The 17540-nt window shown below is 33.3% G+C and overlaps 1 protein-coding gene across 1 annotated transcript; it reads left to right on the plus strand.

The window, feature by feature from the left end:
- Positions 1-4905: 4905 nt before the first annotated feature.
- On the plus strand, positions 4906-15426 carry LOC110266592 (disease resistance protein RML1A-like). The gene is made up of 7 exons (XM_021111467.2): positions 4906-5487; positions 8405-9461; positions 9570-9872; positions 9986-11579; positions 11816-11883; positions 12353-12734; positions 14306-15426. The coding sequence occupies exons 1-7, from the start codon at positions 5009-5011 to the stop codon at positions 15238-15240; spliced, it is 4818 nt and encodes a 1605-aa protein (XP_020967126.1). The 5' UTR covers positions 4906-5008; the 3' UTR covers positions 15241-15426.
- Positions 15427-17540: the final 2114 nt, after the last annotated feature.

The raw sequence follows: 17540 nt of genomic DNA on the forward strand, positions 1-17540 counted from the left end.
TAGCGCTGAAATAAGCACCCTTCTGGAATATGGACAACATTTTTTGCAGGCAGAGCAAGAGCTTTGAAATCTAGTAAGAGCAAGAGCAAGAGCAAGAGCAAGAGCCACTCTTCTATTTATCAATCTTGCATTGCCTTCTCGTGCGTTGCTACCTCCAAACTTCCAAATCCAGAACAAATATAAGTGACTTAGTTTACTAACTGAATTTTGTTATATTATCAAGGAGCTAACACTTCTATTCTCCAACATCCCCCCTCAAGCTTGGCGTGTGAAAATATATTAAGCCAAGTTTGGAATAAAAGGTTGAAAAAGGTCATGGAGCAAGTGATTTAGTAAGTACATTGGTAGTTTGATTTGCTGAAAATATTAGCAGAAGTTTAAGGACACCTTCTTGAATATTGTCATGAATCACATGACAATCAATGTTTATATGCTTGGTTCTTTCATGAAAAACTGGATTTGCGGTGATATGGAGAGCTTCTTGGTTGTCACAATATAAAGTGATTGGTTTTTTTGGTGAATTTTGAAATCATTGAGGATATAAGTCATCCATAAACCTTCACGAGTGGTTGCCACTAGAGCTCGATATTCTGCCTCTGGTGAGGAGCAAAAAATAGTAGTTTGCTTTTTCGCTTTTCCAAGATATTAGGGCTGATCCGAGAAAGAAGTAGTAACCTGTCATGGATCTTCTCGAATTCGAACACGTCGCACAATCTGAATCTGAATAACCGGTGAGGTCAGAATTTGATTGATTTAGGAAGAAAACTTCCTTGGATGAAGCTTGTTTAAGGTATCGAAGGATGTGTAGGGTAGCCTTAAAATGAGCATCCATTGCACAATCTAGGTACTGGCTTAATTTGCTAACAGTGAAGCAAATGTTAGGCCTAGTGTTGGTGAGATATATGAGTCAACCAATTAATCTTCGATAAGGTTGGAGATCATCCAAAGAAACCACTGATGACTTCGAGAGTGATGTTGTGTAGTTCATGGGAGTGGCAGCTAGTCTTACATCTAGTAATCCGTACTCCTTTAATAAATCTAAGGTGTACTTTCGTTGATACAATGAAATTCCTTGGCTGTTTCAAGCCACCTCTAGCCCAAAAAAACTTTAGTTCCCAATATCCTTAGTTTTGAACTTTTCATCCAGCAACTTCACAAATTTGATCTCTTGCATATCATCCCTAGCTAATATCAAATCATCAACGTAGACCAATATTGATGTAAAGCCAGAACCTGATGAATTCTTGGTAAACAACAAATGATTAGCCTTTGACTGCGTGTAACCTGAACTGAGGAGTACAGAACATAATTTGAAATTTCATTGCCTTGATGCCTGATTCAATCTATAAAGGGACTTTTCAAGTTTGCAAACCATGCCATGGGGGGTTTCAAGGCCTAGTGGGAGTTTCATGTAAATGTCCTCTAGTAATTTCACCATGCAGAAATGCAGTATTAACATCAAGTTGGTGAACGTGCCAATGCTTCTTAGCTGCCAAAGCCAGCATGATGCGTAGTGTAGTCATCTTAATCACAAGATTGAAAGTGTCGAAATAATCAAAGCCTTGAACTTGAGTAAAACCTTTAGTTACAAGTCAGACCTTGTGCCTCTCAACGCTGCCATCCACTTTGAACTTTGTCTTGAATACACACTTGCAGCCGATCACTTTCTTTCTGGGTGGAAGTTTAGTCAGTTTTTAAGTCTTATTTCCCTCCAATGCATCGAATTCGGTTTTGATTGCCTCTTTCTAGCAGTCATGCACAATTGCTTGCTCATAAGATTGTGGTTCTTTGATATTGGATATTGAAATCGAGAATGTTTTTTGGTCACTGCACAACTTGTGATTGAAACGATGAGAATTGTGCCATCATTTTCGCAAATTTCTGAAAATATGACACAGTGAATTTTTTATTCTCTGGATTTGGTTGATCCATCGTTCTTTCCTGTGTGTTCGTCGAAATTGGGTTTGAACCATAGGATCAGAATTCACGAAGCAATTAAACCTTGAATGGTGGAAGGTACTCACAGATCTCTGCAATTGTCTACGCTCACCGCACCATGTTAAAGTTTTGTCTCATATAGCAGAAGAAGAATTTGATGATGATTTGGTGAAAGAGAGGAGGTTGCTAGAACAGAATTTTAAGAGCTTTTTAGATGAATTCTGATTTATTAGAATAATGAATCACACTTACATTAGATACAAACTTTCTTTATATACACATCATAATAAGCTTAATTAATAGCTAATTATCTACACTATATAATTAACCCTCTATTCTATATTACTAAGCTAATTTCTCTAACTGACTAACAAATATAAGTGATTTAGTTTACTAACTGAATTTTGTTATATTATCAAGGAGCTAACACTTCTATTTCTCAATAATTTATAACTATTAAAAAATTAATATTAATATTAAAAAATGGAGTAATTTATGTGGAAAGTAAGAGAATATAAAAAATTGAGGTTAAATACTAATTTTTCAATGAAGAAGAAAAGCAATAGTATATGTGAAAATAAAATAAATTTTATAACTCAATTATAATTATTAAAAAAATAATATTAAAAAAAAATTCTATTACCCTATATGAAGATAGAAAGTTATAAAGGAATGAAAATACAATAAAAATTATATGTCATAATGCAAAGATAAAATGCTATTCTATTAAAAAAAATCTTATGTGATAAAATAAAATAAAATAAAATATTTAAAAATAATTGTAAAACTATTTTTATTTTTTTTTAATATATTATAAATAAATTAGCTAATATCTTTAATCAATATTTTATTTTTATACTATTAAGAGATAGTTAAAAGTTAGTATTTAACGTTTATAATTTTACACTGTGGGGCTTCTTCTTCTTTCTCCTTCTCCTCCTTCTCCTGGCCTGCTGCTTCTTTTTCTTTTCCTTCTCCTTTTTCTTCATCGTTTTTTTCATTATCGTCATTGTCACCACCGCAGTACCACCACATCCATCTTCTCCTCTTCCTGTTTTTTTTTATTTGAATTTTTTTTATTTCCTTTTTTTCTTCCTCCTCCATCATCATTATCGTCCTCACCAACAACACCAACAACACCAACATTTTATTGCTAATATCTTTATTGATTCTGATTATCGAATGAACTGAAAATATTATCAAAATGAAACCATTGTATAATACCAAATGAATCGAAAATGGTCCATTATATAAATTCGAATTCAAAAATACCTGCGTCTTGCGTCTTGAATGAATCGAAAATATTATCAAAACAAAACTATTGTATAATACCAAATAAACCGAAATTTATCCATTATATAAATTTGAATTCAGAAACACATGCGTCTCGAATGAATAAAAAATTAGCTCAAAACGAAACCATTATATAATACCAAATGAACCGAAAATTGTCCATTATATAAATTCGAATTCGATGATAACGATAACGATGATACGTATTAGAAGAAGACAATAACAATAACGATGATGATGATGATGATGATGATGATGGAGAAGAAGGATGAAAAGAAAGGAGGAGACTAAATTCTAATAGGAGAATGAGGAGGAAGAGGAAAAAGAAAAGGTGTTGTTGGTGACGACGATAACGAAATTGAAAAATAATACAAAAAAAAAAGAGAAAAAGAAAAAGTAACATCGGGAACGAAGAAAAGAAGAAAAAACACATAATTCAAATCATTTGGATAAACTTAAATGTAAAATTACTTGAACGTGGAGAATTACTCAAAATATTAAACAAATATTGAAAAAAAATAATAAGTTGTTAGTAATGTAATATTCCTTCTTCTTGCTTAATTTTGAATGGAAAAACTAAAGTATTACTGTTCCATGACTCGCAATTTTATCTCGGATTAATATTCAAACATTTTTAAAATAAATAACAGTCCACTACACAAACTATCTCCATATATATCGCAATCAGCTCAAAGTTCGGAATTGAGGGTGAGAGATCAGTTACCCATAACAACAATAAATAGCAGCGCTAACACGACTAAAGAGAGCAGATAAACAAATACAATTCACAATTGTAATACTTTAAGTTCTGTTGCTTTACTTTAAAAAATACACTACTGACTTGAGTCGAAATTTTTTTTACAGAATCTACGGCCGCACTTGAAGCTCCGAGAATCACCATTCCTGCTGTCGAGGAAAGTGTCAATTGTCAAAGCATTCATCTCACAGCGATGACGAGTTATAGCTCGGGATATCCTTGACAGAAAAATTACAATATTGGAGTTGACCAACCTAATACATCATTGTTATGCTGCACTACACATGCCGTGTGCTTTGCTCGCTGCATAACTCATTCAACCGCTTGCATTTTTTAATATTTTTATTCAGTTTTTTTTTTTTTTCCAATTAATTGGTTGACGGCAATTTCCTTCTTCCAGTGTCACAGGATGACTTGAAAATTGGATACAGCAGATTTAAGGAATGGACTTAATTCATATTATTTCTTCTCCTCGTAATATTTAACAAGAAAGGAAAATGATGTTTAATTTGTATTATTATTTTGTACATTTTGAATACCAAAAAAAATATATATATATGAGATGTATATAAAAATTGAGCATATAAAATTAAAAAAAATTTATGTGTCCATTAAAATTAGTTATATATATATATATATATATATATACATTATTTAATTTTTTATATATATTTATATTTTAATATATATTTTCTGTTAGTAGTTAATTTTAATATATATTAATATTAATCAATATTTTCTATTAAAAAAATTAATAATCTTCATATTAAGACAAAACTTTAATTCTGTGATTGTTTAGTGTCAAGTTGGTACTTGGTAGTATAATAGTTCGTTGGATTCAAAGACTTAGCAATGGTTGACCATATATAAGACGCAATCAAAATATTTTTCTTAGTACAATGCAAAGACCAAAGAGATCTAAAAGGCGATACAGGAAGCTAGAAGAGCGTGATATATGTTATATGTCATATTTACTCTCTGCAATAATCTCAATAATAGTTAGAGTTGTAATTCGATAATATGTCGTCGTCTTCCTGTACAACAAAGTACGATGTATTCATTAGCTTCAGAGGTGAGGACACCCGCGAAACTTTCACTGTCCATCTGTTTAACGCTCTGGCAAACAAGACAATCCGAGCATACATGGATTGTCTTCTCCAGAGAGGAGATGAAGTCTGGCCAGCACTCGAGAAAGCGATCGAGGGCTCGCTAATATCGATCGTGGTTTTCTCAGAAAACTACGCAACCTCAAAGTGGTGCTTGGAAGAGCTCGTCAAGATTCTTCAATGGAGGGAATATCACGGTCAGGTTGTTATACCCGTTTTCTATAGAACAGATCCGTCAGATATACGGAACCAAAGTGGGAGTTTTGAGAAGGCGTTTGCTAAATACGAAAGAGATCTTGCAGAGAGTGAATCCAACAGAGACAAGATAAGCAAGTGGAGAGAGGCTCTCAAGAAATCTGCTAATATTTCTGGATGGCACTCCAGAAACTATGCGTAAGTTTATATATGAAAAATGCTCTAATGATTATTATTGTTTACCTGAGATTAATGTTGCCTATATTGGCTCACACCATGCATTTAAAAAAAAAAAGAAGTTATTTTAATAAATTTGTATTATTCATCATGTGATCAAGTTTAGTAATTAGAAAGTGTCTTGGTTAGTTTAGCTAATTAACAAGTTCCTATAGATAGAGCAATAAAACACTTGCTATATGGAGAAAAGTTTTTTAAAATTTTAATTATCTTATATTAAAATAATAAAAAATCTGCTTTAATTAATTTCTTTTTTATTTTTCTGTATTTATACTATATATAATCGAAATATAACAAAAGTTAGTGAACAATTTTTTCTTAAAATAAAATCTATAAAAAATATTTATTTTGCTATTTACAAGACTTGAATTCAACATGTCATACTTAAATTATAAATTACTTATAATCTCAACTAAATTTTTTATTCATATTTAATAAATAAAAGAGTGAATAATACCTATTAATATACTGATAAATATAGTTGTATCAAAGGCACATACATGTAAAGAAGTTTATATTAGTTCTCTGTCAATAAATATTTTGTTTTGGCCCTTAAAAATTATAGTTTTTTTAATTTCAAAATACTATAATATAAACATAAAAAATTAGTCATTATTGTATTTTGATTATTTTATTTGTATTTAATTTGTAAATATAAATTTAACTAATTAGATTATTTATAACATTTTATTATAAATGTAAATTAAGTTTAATTGTATTATTTGTAAAATTTAATTACATTACTTATAAAGTTTGATTATAAATATGAAAATGTCTAGCTTGTTTTGTTTCTCTTGGTTTTTGGTCCCTATACTATATGAAAATACTATGTTTGTTTTAAGTTCATAAATTTAATGATAATTTTTTAAGTCCATTAAATAATAGTTCCAATTTTTTTTTTTTTTTTTGAAAAGTTTGAGGGACTAAAACCTAATATTTTGAAAATTTATTACCTGCTCTATATGAAACCAAATCAAAACAATGTTTAAATATTTGGACTAAAATTAAAATAAAATATTTATATAGATCAAAACCAATAAAATTTAAGATAATCAAATTTTCTGTTCAAATGAAATTAATAGTTGAAGTTGGATAAGTTGGTTTTATTTTTTCTTCATTGTTTAGTATTATTTGTTTTAGAATTATATATAGAAAAAAAGAGAAAATAATAAAAGAATAAACTCTTTTTTTTTTTTTACAAAACCTTAAAACAAAAAAATAAAAAAATTAAGAAACGAAAATCAAGTAATTTGGAATACAGGGCATCCTTTTCCTTTATTCAAAACATAATAGTCTTAAAAATTGATGAATGGTTTTAAAAAATAATAATTTCATTCATAATTTGTTTTGAAATAGTTTGTTTTGAAAATATCAAGGTAGTGAACTCTAATTTTTATCTTGACTTGGAAAGCCATGTAAAATCGTAATTCGTAAAATAAACATGACTCGTAAATTTTATAAGTCTCAAATAAACCAAATCAGTAAAATCACACATAATTCACATAAATCATAACCAGTCACAACTCTTCACAACTCAGGTTCATTCGATAACACTAAATTAAATTCAAATAATAAATAAAACACCCACATTGTTAGATGATATTCTTAATTCTAAATATATATCCTAACAACATATTATATTACAGAACCCACGCAAAAAAATTATTTTATTAATTTAGAACAAAACAAAATAGAGCAAATTAAAAAAAATTACAAAGCAGAACATATATATGTTATATGCTAGCAAACCAGATTAACAACTAAGCAAAGAAAATTGAAAAAATTAATAGAACTCGTTTAAATTAAACACAACAAAATTAACACAAACACCACAAACACAAACACAACAAAAAATGAGGAGGGGAGGCTAATAGTGAAGCATTCAGCGACATCCAGCAATCCAAGAGAGAAGAGGAGAGTTGCAGCAGCATGACCAAACCACCCATGGTGCATGAGTGATGGTGAAAGGGCAGCAGCGCAACCAAGCTACCTCTACGCTGCTTTAGCAATGACAAAAGGAGAAGAGAGGGTTGAAAGAAGAGAATGAGAGACATAAGAGAGTTGCCACATCAATCACCACCACTAGTACCCATACTTTGATTTTGGAATTGAGAAGAAGAAAAAGGCTTCAGATGCAGAAGAGGAGAGAGAGAGGAGGGACCTAGGGTTCCAATCCTTCTTAAACACAAATTGGGGCTTGAGCTTGGGCTTGGGTTCGGATTGGGTGCCTACTGGACTGTGCAAAATTGAAGTTATGAACCAATTTTCTTCATGAGACGTGGGTTGTCGGAAAACTCTCGCTTCCAACGAGTCTGCCAATTTTCCTCAGCATTTCTGCACGGTTGCCACTCCACCAATACGGATAGCAGAAGCGCGACGGAAAGATGGAGCAGAACCGTAGAATCGTGCAATTTTTACGAGTAAAAACGCGATTTGTCTACCTTAAAAAATATACAGAATAAATATATTTAAAATTAGAAATTAGAAATTAAAAAAATGAAAAAAAAAATTCATTGATGTGTCCAGTACTCCAGTATAATAAAGGAAAGACCAATAAAAAAAGATATAGCAAGATAATGGTGCAGTTGCCTTTTTTGAATTGCACTCTCTACTAATTAGTTGTTATTAATTAATAATTATTTAAATTTTATTTTTTTTAAATATAAAATTAATTATTATTAATCGTAGTTATTTAAAGTTGACTAATTGTTTACCTATAATTTTTTTTTAGTAGAAATGGTAGTAGAGAATGGAATTCTGAGGAATTGACGTATTGTAGGTTTTTAAACACTAAAAACAGTTACGGAAATTATGTCATAACATGATATTTCTTAGAGAAGAAGAGAGCCAGTTTATTTGGTTTTTGAATTCATTGTAGGGACGATCATGAACTCATCAGAAAGGTTGTGAATGATGTATTGAAAATGCGTATCCTAAAGCATCCCATAGTGCCAACAGGCCTGGTTGGAATTGAAGAAATCCGTAAAATTGTTAAAGTCAACATGAAGCAACACCGAGTAATTGGAATCTGGGGTATGCGTGGGATAGGGAAGACAACCATCGCTAAAATGTTATTTGCAAAATCCTTTCCTCATTATGACCATGTTTGCTATGCGGAAAATGCAAAAGAATATACGCCTCAAAGGCTTCTCTCAGAGCTATTGAGGGAACGAATTACCACTGACGCAACAGGGTTTGTCAACAGTATGAGCAGCCTTAGCAATAAGAAAGTTCTCATTATCCTCGACAATGTGAAGGATTCTGATCAACCATTGTTAGAAGCAGTTTGCCAAGGGTACAAGAGCCACAGTCGAGAAAGTAAACTTATTATAACAACAACACATAAGCATTTGCTTGAAAAGAGAGTTGATTGGACATTTGAGGTCAAACAATGGGACGACTCAAAATCTATAGAGCTTCTTAGCCTGAAAGCATTCGAGGAAAGCATCCCTCCAAAGCCTTATGAGATTCTGGTGAATAAGGTTGTTAAGTATGCCGGGGGAATTCCTTTAGCTCTGAACCTATTGGGTTCATATCTTCAATCCAGAAGCATTGAGTTCTGGGAAAGTACTTTGGAAAAGCTCCAGAAGCATCCTATTAAGCGCATTCAGGCTGCCTTTACGGAGAGTTATGATGAATTGGATGACTTAGACAAGGAGATATTTCTTGACATTGCATTCTTTTTCCATGGAGAAAAGAAAGATCTTGTCACAAGCATATTAAAAGCATGTGAATTCTCACCCATAAGGGGAATAGAGATCCTTCAAGATAAAGCAATGATTACTACTATTCCATATAAGGAAACAATCGAAATGCATGGCTTGCTAAGAGAAATGGCTTACGAGATCGTACACGAGGAAAACAGTAAAGACCCTAGAAAACGTAGCCGATTGAAGGATACTGAAGATATTTGTGTTGTACTCAAAGAGAACAAGGTAAAGAAGAGGTTGTAACTTGTATCTGTATGCATTCTTGTTGCACACTATTTTATTTGGAAATTATATTGTAGCTTAGTTTACTTTTTTGGTTGCATTGTTTTTCAGAAATCGCTTGATGCAATTGAAGGCATAATATTAGATTTGTCTCAAATTAAAGACTTGCGTTTGAGTCCTGACACATTTAAAAGGATGAATAACTTGAGATTTCTAAAATTATACATCCCCTCGGGTCAGAGTTCTGGTAATATGATCCTTCCTACAGACCTTGAACCATTTTCTGATAAACTAAGGTACTTTGAGTGGCATCAGTACCCTTTCGTTTCTCTTCCACCAAGTTTTTATGCTAAGTTACTTGTTGAGATTCGCATGCCGCACAGCCAAGTCAAGAAACTCTGGGAGGAAAAGCAGGTAAAGATATAAACATACATACTCATGAGTCATGATCAGGTTTTCTTTTTTGTTAAATTCAGATTTGAAGATTTTCCATTCTGATGACTCAGTACCTTGAGCAATTGGAACAGGAACTTAATAATTTAGAAGGGATCGACTTAAGTGAATGCAAAGAGTTAGAAGAGCTTCCAGATTTGTCTGAGGCTAAAAGACTCAGATGGGTGAATCTCTCCGGTTGTGAGACTTTGCCTATTCTTCATTCGTCTGTTTTTTCCTCCAACACACTTGTTTCTTTGATACTGGATAGGTGTACAAATTTGCAGTGTGTTAAGGCCGAAAGGCATTTGAATTCTCTGCAGCACATAAGTGTCAAAGGCTGCTCAAATCTCAAAGAATTTGTGGTATCGTCAGATTTAATTGAAAACTTGGATTTGAGCAACACAAAGGTTGAAAAGCTGGACAAATCAATCGGGAAATTACAGAAGGTTGAATGCCTCAATCTAGAAGGATCAAGAGTTAAGCATCTTCCAAAGGAGCTATCAGCCTTAAAATCGCTTAAGGAGTTGAAGCATTCATACAGTGGACTAGAAATTGACAAGCATCAGCTGCAAGGCCTGTTTAACGGTTTATCATCTCTACAAATACTACATTTGAAGGATTGTAGTCACTTGTTTGAATTCCCTGACAACATTGATTCCTTATCGAAATTGCGCGAGTTAAGGCTAGACGGAAGCAATGTGACCTGGTTGCCTGCAACCATCAAGGGTCTTCAAGAGTTGGAAATTTTGTCCCTAAATAATTGTAAGTTTCTTGAGACACTGCCAGAGCTTCCATCCTCTATCAAGGAGTTCTCTGCTGATAACTGCATCTCATTGGAGTCTGTATCAGCTCTAAACACTCTGGCAACAAAGATGGTGGGAAAGACGAAACGCATCTCCTTTAATAATAGCTTGAAATTGTCAGCCGGACACACATTGCATTCGATCATGGAAAGCATCCATTCAACAATGGTGAGTGCTGTATCTAGCAATGTCACGGTAAGAAGCTATGCAATTGATGTCCATAGCTACAACTACAATAGTGTGGAGGTCTGTTTGCCAGGAGACACAATCCCAGAGCAATTTGCATATAAAACGGAGAAATCCTCCTCCATAACAATTGAACTCCCTGAATCTCCTTCCAATTTTCTTGGCTTTATCTATTCAGTGGTTCTTTCACCGCGTCATGGAATGGAGAAGCACGGTGCCAAAATCCGATGCGAATACAACTTTGCAGGAGGCAAGAATTCTTCGTGGGAGGACATAACTATAAGTGAATTGAACTCAGATCATGTATATATATGGTATGATCCATTCCTCACTGACAAAATTCTTGGACAATATGGGCCAAGTTTTCATCTTGAGTTCAGTGTTGCAACTGACACAGGGGAAGTTGATGACTCAATTATTATTAAAGAGTGTGGTGTCCACATCATAAATGAATTAGAATTGCAGAGATTTTTACTGGAATTAGATAAGAAGAAAAAAGACATGGAGGAGGAATCATCAGCGCAGCATTTACACTTTCATCCACCACATGGATCTCAAGATCACAGCCATGTCCGGACTCCACCTCAAGACAAGAAGAAAGGAAGATTTTATGAGAAGCAGAGCAATGACATCGAAAACCAGATATCAAAGCGAAAAAGAGAAATGAATGAACAATCATCTTTTGATCGGAAAATTGGTAAGTAACAACCTATTCTCTACCTCGCTAATCTCATACAATTATGCTTTTACAGTAATAAATTAGTATCGTTTTCACACAAATTGTCAAATCATTGTACATAAACTGTATTAAGGTGAATGGTTATTTACTACAATTTGGTCAGTTTTGCAATTATATTAGTTAAAAGAACGGATAATGTAAAATTTTTTCATACTATCATCTACATTATTAGTCATTATAATTGCCATTTTCAGAAGAGAAGATGGAATCCGCTCCCAATGAAAACAAGACTAGTGGTGGAAAAAGTGATGAGGAGAACACAGTAAGTCAAAAATTTTCTTTTATGTCTGACATTAATTTTTATATACTGACACTCTGACAGTATAAAATAATTATATTATCAGTCAATAAAATTAGAAAAATAGTTGTATATCTGCCATAGCTGTTTACCTTATAATATTATTGGTAGAGACTGGAAGTGTTTTATAATCCTGAGTTCTTAGACAAGTATTGAAAAAGCTTTGTTGACTTCATTTTATCTTACTCGGGAATGAATCCTCTCAATTGTTAAAAAAAATTGAGAGTATAAAGTATGATCTCTAACCCTTCATTGCTCTCTCTCTCATATTTATTTTTGGTCCCACTTATAAAATTAATGATGAAATATCACACTTTACTCCCTTAATTATTAAAAAAATTGAGAGAATCCATTCCCATCTTACTCAAAACATGCCATAATTACAAACATAGTCATAATTATTTTACCGCTATTTTAAAATTACATTGTGCAGATCAAGGGCAAAGGAAACGAAGAAACACCAACTGAACCTGATGCTGCATTACCTCTATGTATTGATTCAGTTAAAAACAATGTGTTCCAGGACATTTCAAATGAAAATTATTATGATCAGCCAGATAGTATGGAAGAGGCCAAACATTTGGAAGAAAAACTACAAGAAGTTGATCATAACGTCCATGATATGACTGCTGATGAACCATACAAAGAAAAGCAAGGGGAACCAATGGATCTTGAAACATCTGAATGTCAAGACCACACTAGCAATGTAGAACAAACAGAAAATCTTGGGGATGCTAAGAAAGTGCAAGAGCTACACAAAGAGAAAATGATTGAGCTTGCTCAGCCCATTAATTCCTGCATACCTCCACACGGCAGTGAGTTCCCTTTAAGCAATCCCTTTGTTTATCATTCATTATGTTTGATAGCTCCTTTGATGAACTGTACTTTTTGTAGAATCTTACTATTCGTTTTACTGTTCCAAATCATCTTTTTTTCAATCTCAGGCTATGGAACATTAAGAACAACTGTTTTCCTCAATGAGAAAGTCGTTTCTAAATTAATAATCCTGTTTGGTAAAATTTCAGGAATAGATTATGGTACTAAGTTGTTAATGTAAGCTGAAAAATATTTTATAAGCATAAGCTACATTTTTAAAAGGAATGATGCAACTTTCAACAATAAATTAAAAAGGTATGTAGCATTGAAACTATAGCACAAAGCAAACCGAATGGTCATTTGTGGACAAAGATTTTAAATTAGGATTGACAGAAAGTAGCAAGTGGGTGTAGTGCTTGAAGGAACAAACTTTGTACTTGGGATTGGGACTGATAATAATGTCGATGAGCTGTTTGGAAGGATCACTATTGCTAATGGCTATGCCAAAGGTGCAATAGTGGATCAGGTTTCTGGAAACAGAATATAGAGGAGGTGAAGGGATTTGTAAATTCCCATTAAGGTATTGATAAAGTATAATGTATGCTGTAGAAAATTGTATGAGATATAAATTAGATTTCACCAATATGTATGGCGTGAGCTTTGGTGAAGAGGAAGGAGAAAAGAGAACAGGAGTCAAGAGAGAATAGTGGAATGGAGAAAACTGTGAAACTGAGATTCTTATTGGTGAAGAGAAATGGTTAAATCCTACTTAACAGATAGGTTCACCTTGGTTTATAATTTTATATACAACCTCCACAACAATTCCGAGCAACACAACGAACCGAAAGAATCAACTACTCGACAACTAACTGTAACTACAAGCCACATGGGCTCAATAACAATTAGACTAATTAAATATCCGAACTAACTTCTAATTCTGAGTTAACTTGCATCACAAGCTATCATGTAACATAGGCAACCAATCTAATACAAATACCAATAGCTAATTACACATCTTGAATCTATAACCTTGAAATCACACAGAGATAGCACAACTATCACTCCATAATTTCTCTTCTTTTTAATTAAACTATTTAAACAAAATTAGTTTTCACATAATCAGATTATAAATAAGAGAAAAATGTTTTAATCAGATAAGACTTAATTTAATGTTAGTTTTCATCTAATAATCAATTCGATATATAAGTTTTAGACATATACAGTTTGGTCATTGAGTTTCATAGCCGTGAATCAAATTGATTCTTCTGTTATCAATCTAGTTAATAGAATTCTTGTGTATGTAGTTAATTGCTATTCTTGTGTATGTTGAAATTTGATTGATTTGGATCATTTAATGACTAAATTAAGTCTCACACCAACTAACTAATAAGTTACAACAGTTACTTTCACACATAAGTAGTATTCTGTAAATTAAAATATATTTAAAACTTAGAAACTAAACGGATGATCTTAAACTAAAAGAACAGATTTCAAATTGAGGCTAATCTGGTCTTTTAATCTTTTAACTTTGCCAAACACATAACCTAACTACTTTGGACTATTTTTGCAGAGAAGAGAGCTCCTAAGTTGACTGTGAAAGAACTCCGCCGTCACTCGAGGAAGGTAGACAAGAAGGCAAAAGTTGAAGGTAACCCTGCAAGAGCAACTCAAGCTACAAATTTAGCCATGGAAACTTCTGATTTTTCCCGTTCGAATATTAAAGGCAAAAGAGTAGATCATATCCATTTAAACCAGGTTCCAGCTCAAAATGCTTCTACTTCTATTGCACAAACTCATGATAAAATTACCATTCCCTCCTTGGATGATCCTCAAGTTGCTCTGGAGTTGCTAAAACACTTCGATGCATCAGCGAAACGCCTCCAAATAACAGAGTTTGTGGACAATCATGTTCTATATCCATATGATCATTCCATAACAAAAGACCTTGATGTTTCGGCACTTTGTCGTTGGCTTCAAGTTCAAGGGCTTCGTTCAGTGAGCGTTGCGAGATACGCAGAGATGAAGTTGGAAGCGGCCAAACGGGAAAGAGAGGAAGAATTAAGACTTGCAAGAGAAGAAAATGCAAAGTTTGAAGAAGCTTTGAAAAGAATGGAGGACAGGATTTCACATGTTGAATCGTTGGAGAAAAGAGTTGATGATTTGAATTCGGAGGTGGCTTCTTGGAGAAGTAAATATGAAGAAACTGAAAAGTCGCTCAAAGAAACCGAAAAGAAACTTGAAGATGAGAAAGATGTAGGAGCTCAGAAAGAAACTCGTTGGAAAAGAAGAGAGAGTGAGCTGATTACGGAAGCGGCAACTTGCTCGTTTGAAAATTGCAGATCGCAGGTTTCCATTTTATACCCTGACATTGATTTAAGTAGGCTTGGACCTTTCAAGGAGATTCAGAATGGGCAGATAGTATCGCCCTCTGATACGGAGGAGACTGAAAGTGAAGAAGACACTAGGGCCTTTGAAGATGCTGCTCATGGCGATGCCGGTGTCTAGTAAATTACTGTTTTGGTTCAAAAGTTTAAATTTTAACAATAATCTTTGAAATGAAAAATGATATTTTCGCCTTTCCAAAAAAATTTCCAATTCGACAAAATACATTATGATTCTTGGAGTTAATACTGATAATGGCTGATGAAATTTGACCCCTAATTTTTAATAGATCTAATTTGTATTTTGAAATTTCAGAGTGTGAGTCAGGTTGATCTTTTTTGTCTATTTTTATCACTGAATAGATGACATTTAATTGACATCTAACTCTGTCTCTCACTAATTTTGACACACCCCACACTTCCAATTTCTCTCCCTCTAAGTCTCTCACAAACATCAAGGAGCTCACTACTCATTCTTAGACACCCTCGTATCATCAGAGCTTATCTCAGCAATTCGGTCCACCTTTGTTCACCGCCAACACACGTTCGTCGCTATAGCCGCGCCTCTCACCAGATCTTTTGATTTGTGTGCTCGTGTGTCGTCATTCTCCTCTATCTGTGTTCAAAACTATTTCTATAATTAATTTATTTTTGTGTTGTTACTGACAATGATAGAGTAAATACTTATAGTCATTCGTGAGATTCACATAAATACTCAAGATCTCGATTTCCCCATTTTAGTCTTTCAGATAAAGCTTCGAGCACTCAAAGTGATCTCTGGACATATTTCTGATGATGAGTCATAATCGGAGTGCTGACGTGGCCTCTGTTTGCCACGCTGGAAGGGTTCAACGGCTATCTGAGCTAGCCAATTTCCAATTTGTATCCATGTTGGTCCCTTCCTTTATATCTAACTCTAAATCCCCAAATTTAATCCGAAAATCCAATCATATTTGTAATCCAAACGTTCAGAGAATCTAAATCTTTACATTGTCCCTTTATCATCACAATCATAAAATTCTACTGCCTTGAAATACCAAAATGGCTTCCATTTGATTAATAGACACTAAAGCATGTCCAATAATCTTGTATCCTCTCGCAAAAACTGAGGTATCTCTCTTTTCATGTACAAACAAGGGCCAATCTCAAATGAGTTTAGGTGAAGAACACCAAGATGAAGAGGAAAATAAATAGTTCATAATCTGACCCTTTGCACTAGCCTTCTTCAACACCATTGTCACTTTTTTCTAAAATCATAATCCAATAGAACATTTCAATATTCATCAATATACAGAGGCATGTCTAATGAGAGCCTTAACTTTACATGAGAAGTAAATATTGACTGTTATACCAATATCAAAGTAATTTAAAGGTCACATAACTCTACATATGGATTTTGAACATTAATACAAATTATAACAATCAAGGTTTTGTCGGAGAAGGCTTAGATGTTATTGTTGTACTTAAATTCTAATATGCAAGACTTTATCATCTCTTTCTTATAGTGAATCCTTTGCTCACTTAATAGATATTCAATTAGTTAGTGACAGCAATCATAAAGGTATATATTAAAAATCCCTCAACATGATTAAGAAAATTAGATGCAGAAACTCACTTATACAAAATCTAAATGATTGGATGTACTGTCCATCTAATTACCCAATTCATCTATAATCTTTTCCTGAAAAAGCATCAGTTTTGACCATTTTAGAATAAGAGACTTTTCATAAGAATAGAGTGAAGTATGAGAACAAGTTTCATTAACACAACTAAACAAGTATTATCTGGGTTTGCCACTTAAGCTCCTAATATTGAATCAGGGAAGAAAAAGCCCTCACAAATACACTTAAACTAAACTCATCCAACTCCTCATCCTGCTTCTTATCAGTACCAAATAAATCTAATTCAAAATCCAAAATAAAATAGCAGGAATACGACGAATGGTTTTCGCATGGGGGGATGCATTCTCATGAGGGATGTTAAAGTAGGACAAATCACCACATTGAATGAATCGAAAGAATTTCAAGCATTGGGAATGGTGGTGTCTCCAAACAAGATTCACCGTTCTGATAAAAGTAAAACTTAGCACCCACAATTGACAGACTTGCAAAATACGAAATTAATAGGTGCTTCAAAAAGGATAACTGTTCTAGTGAAAGAAGCATACAGCAACTCCTGCAACGATCCAGTGATATTTTGGTGATGTTGTGGTAGGAAGAATGTCCCATTCAGTCTGAAAATCTTGTACCCCTGTAACCCTCAATCTGTAACTATTTCAAATTAGCGTGAGGTCGTAACTTGTCAAGTATATCTCTTTCTATCTGGGAATCAATTGTATTCTCGTCTACTTCATCAAACGACCAACCCAACATCATAGAATCAATGTCATCCTTATCGGACATTCTTGCCATCAAAGCTTCACTG

Source organism: Arachis ipaensis, chromosome B9 (genome assembly GCF_059453495.1).
Source record: "Arachis ipaensis isolate K30076 ecotype BB chromosome B9, ASM5945349v1, whole genome shotgun sequence".
In the NCBI taxonomy this organism is placed as follows: Eukaryota; Viridiplantae; Streptophyta; class Magnoliopsida; order Fabales; family Fabaceae; genus Arachis; species Arachis ipaensis.

Bases quoted from the DNA above. Each gene is read 5' to 3' on its own strand.
- LOC110266592 (XM_021111467.2), top strand. From the start codon at position 5,009: ATGTCGTCGTCTTCCTGTACAACAAAGTACGATGTATTCATTAGCTTC. The intron at 11,884-12,352 runs GTAAGTCAAAAA...TACATTGTGCAG, and splicing joins AAAGTGATGAGGAGAACACA to ATCAAGGGCAAAGGAAACGA. The intron at 12,735-14,305 runs GTGAGTTCCCTT...CTATTTTTGCAG, and splicing joins CTGCATACCTCCACACGGCA to AGAAGAGAGCTCCTAAGTTG.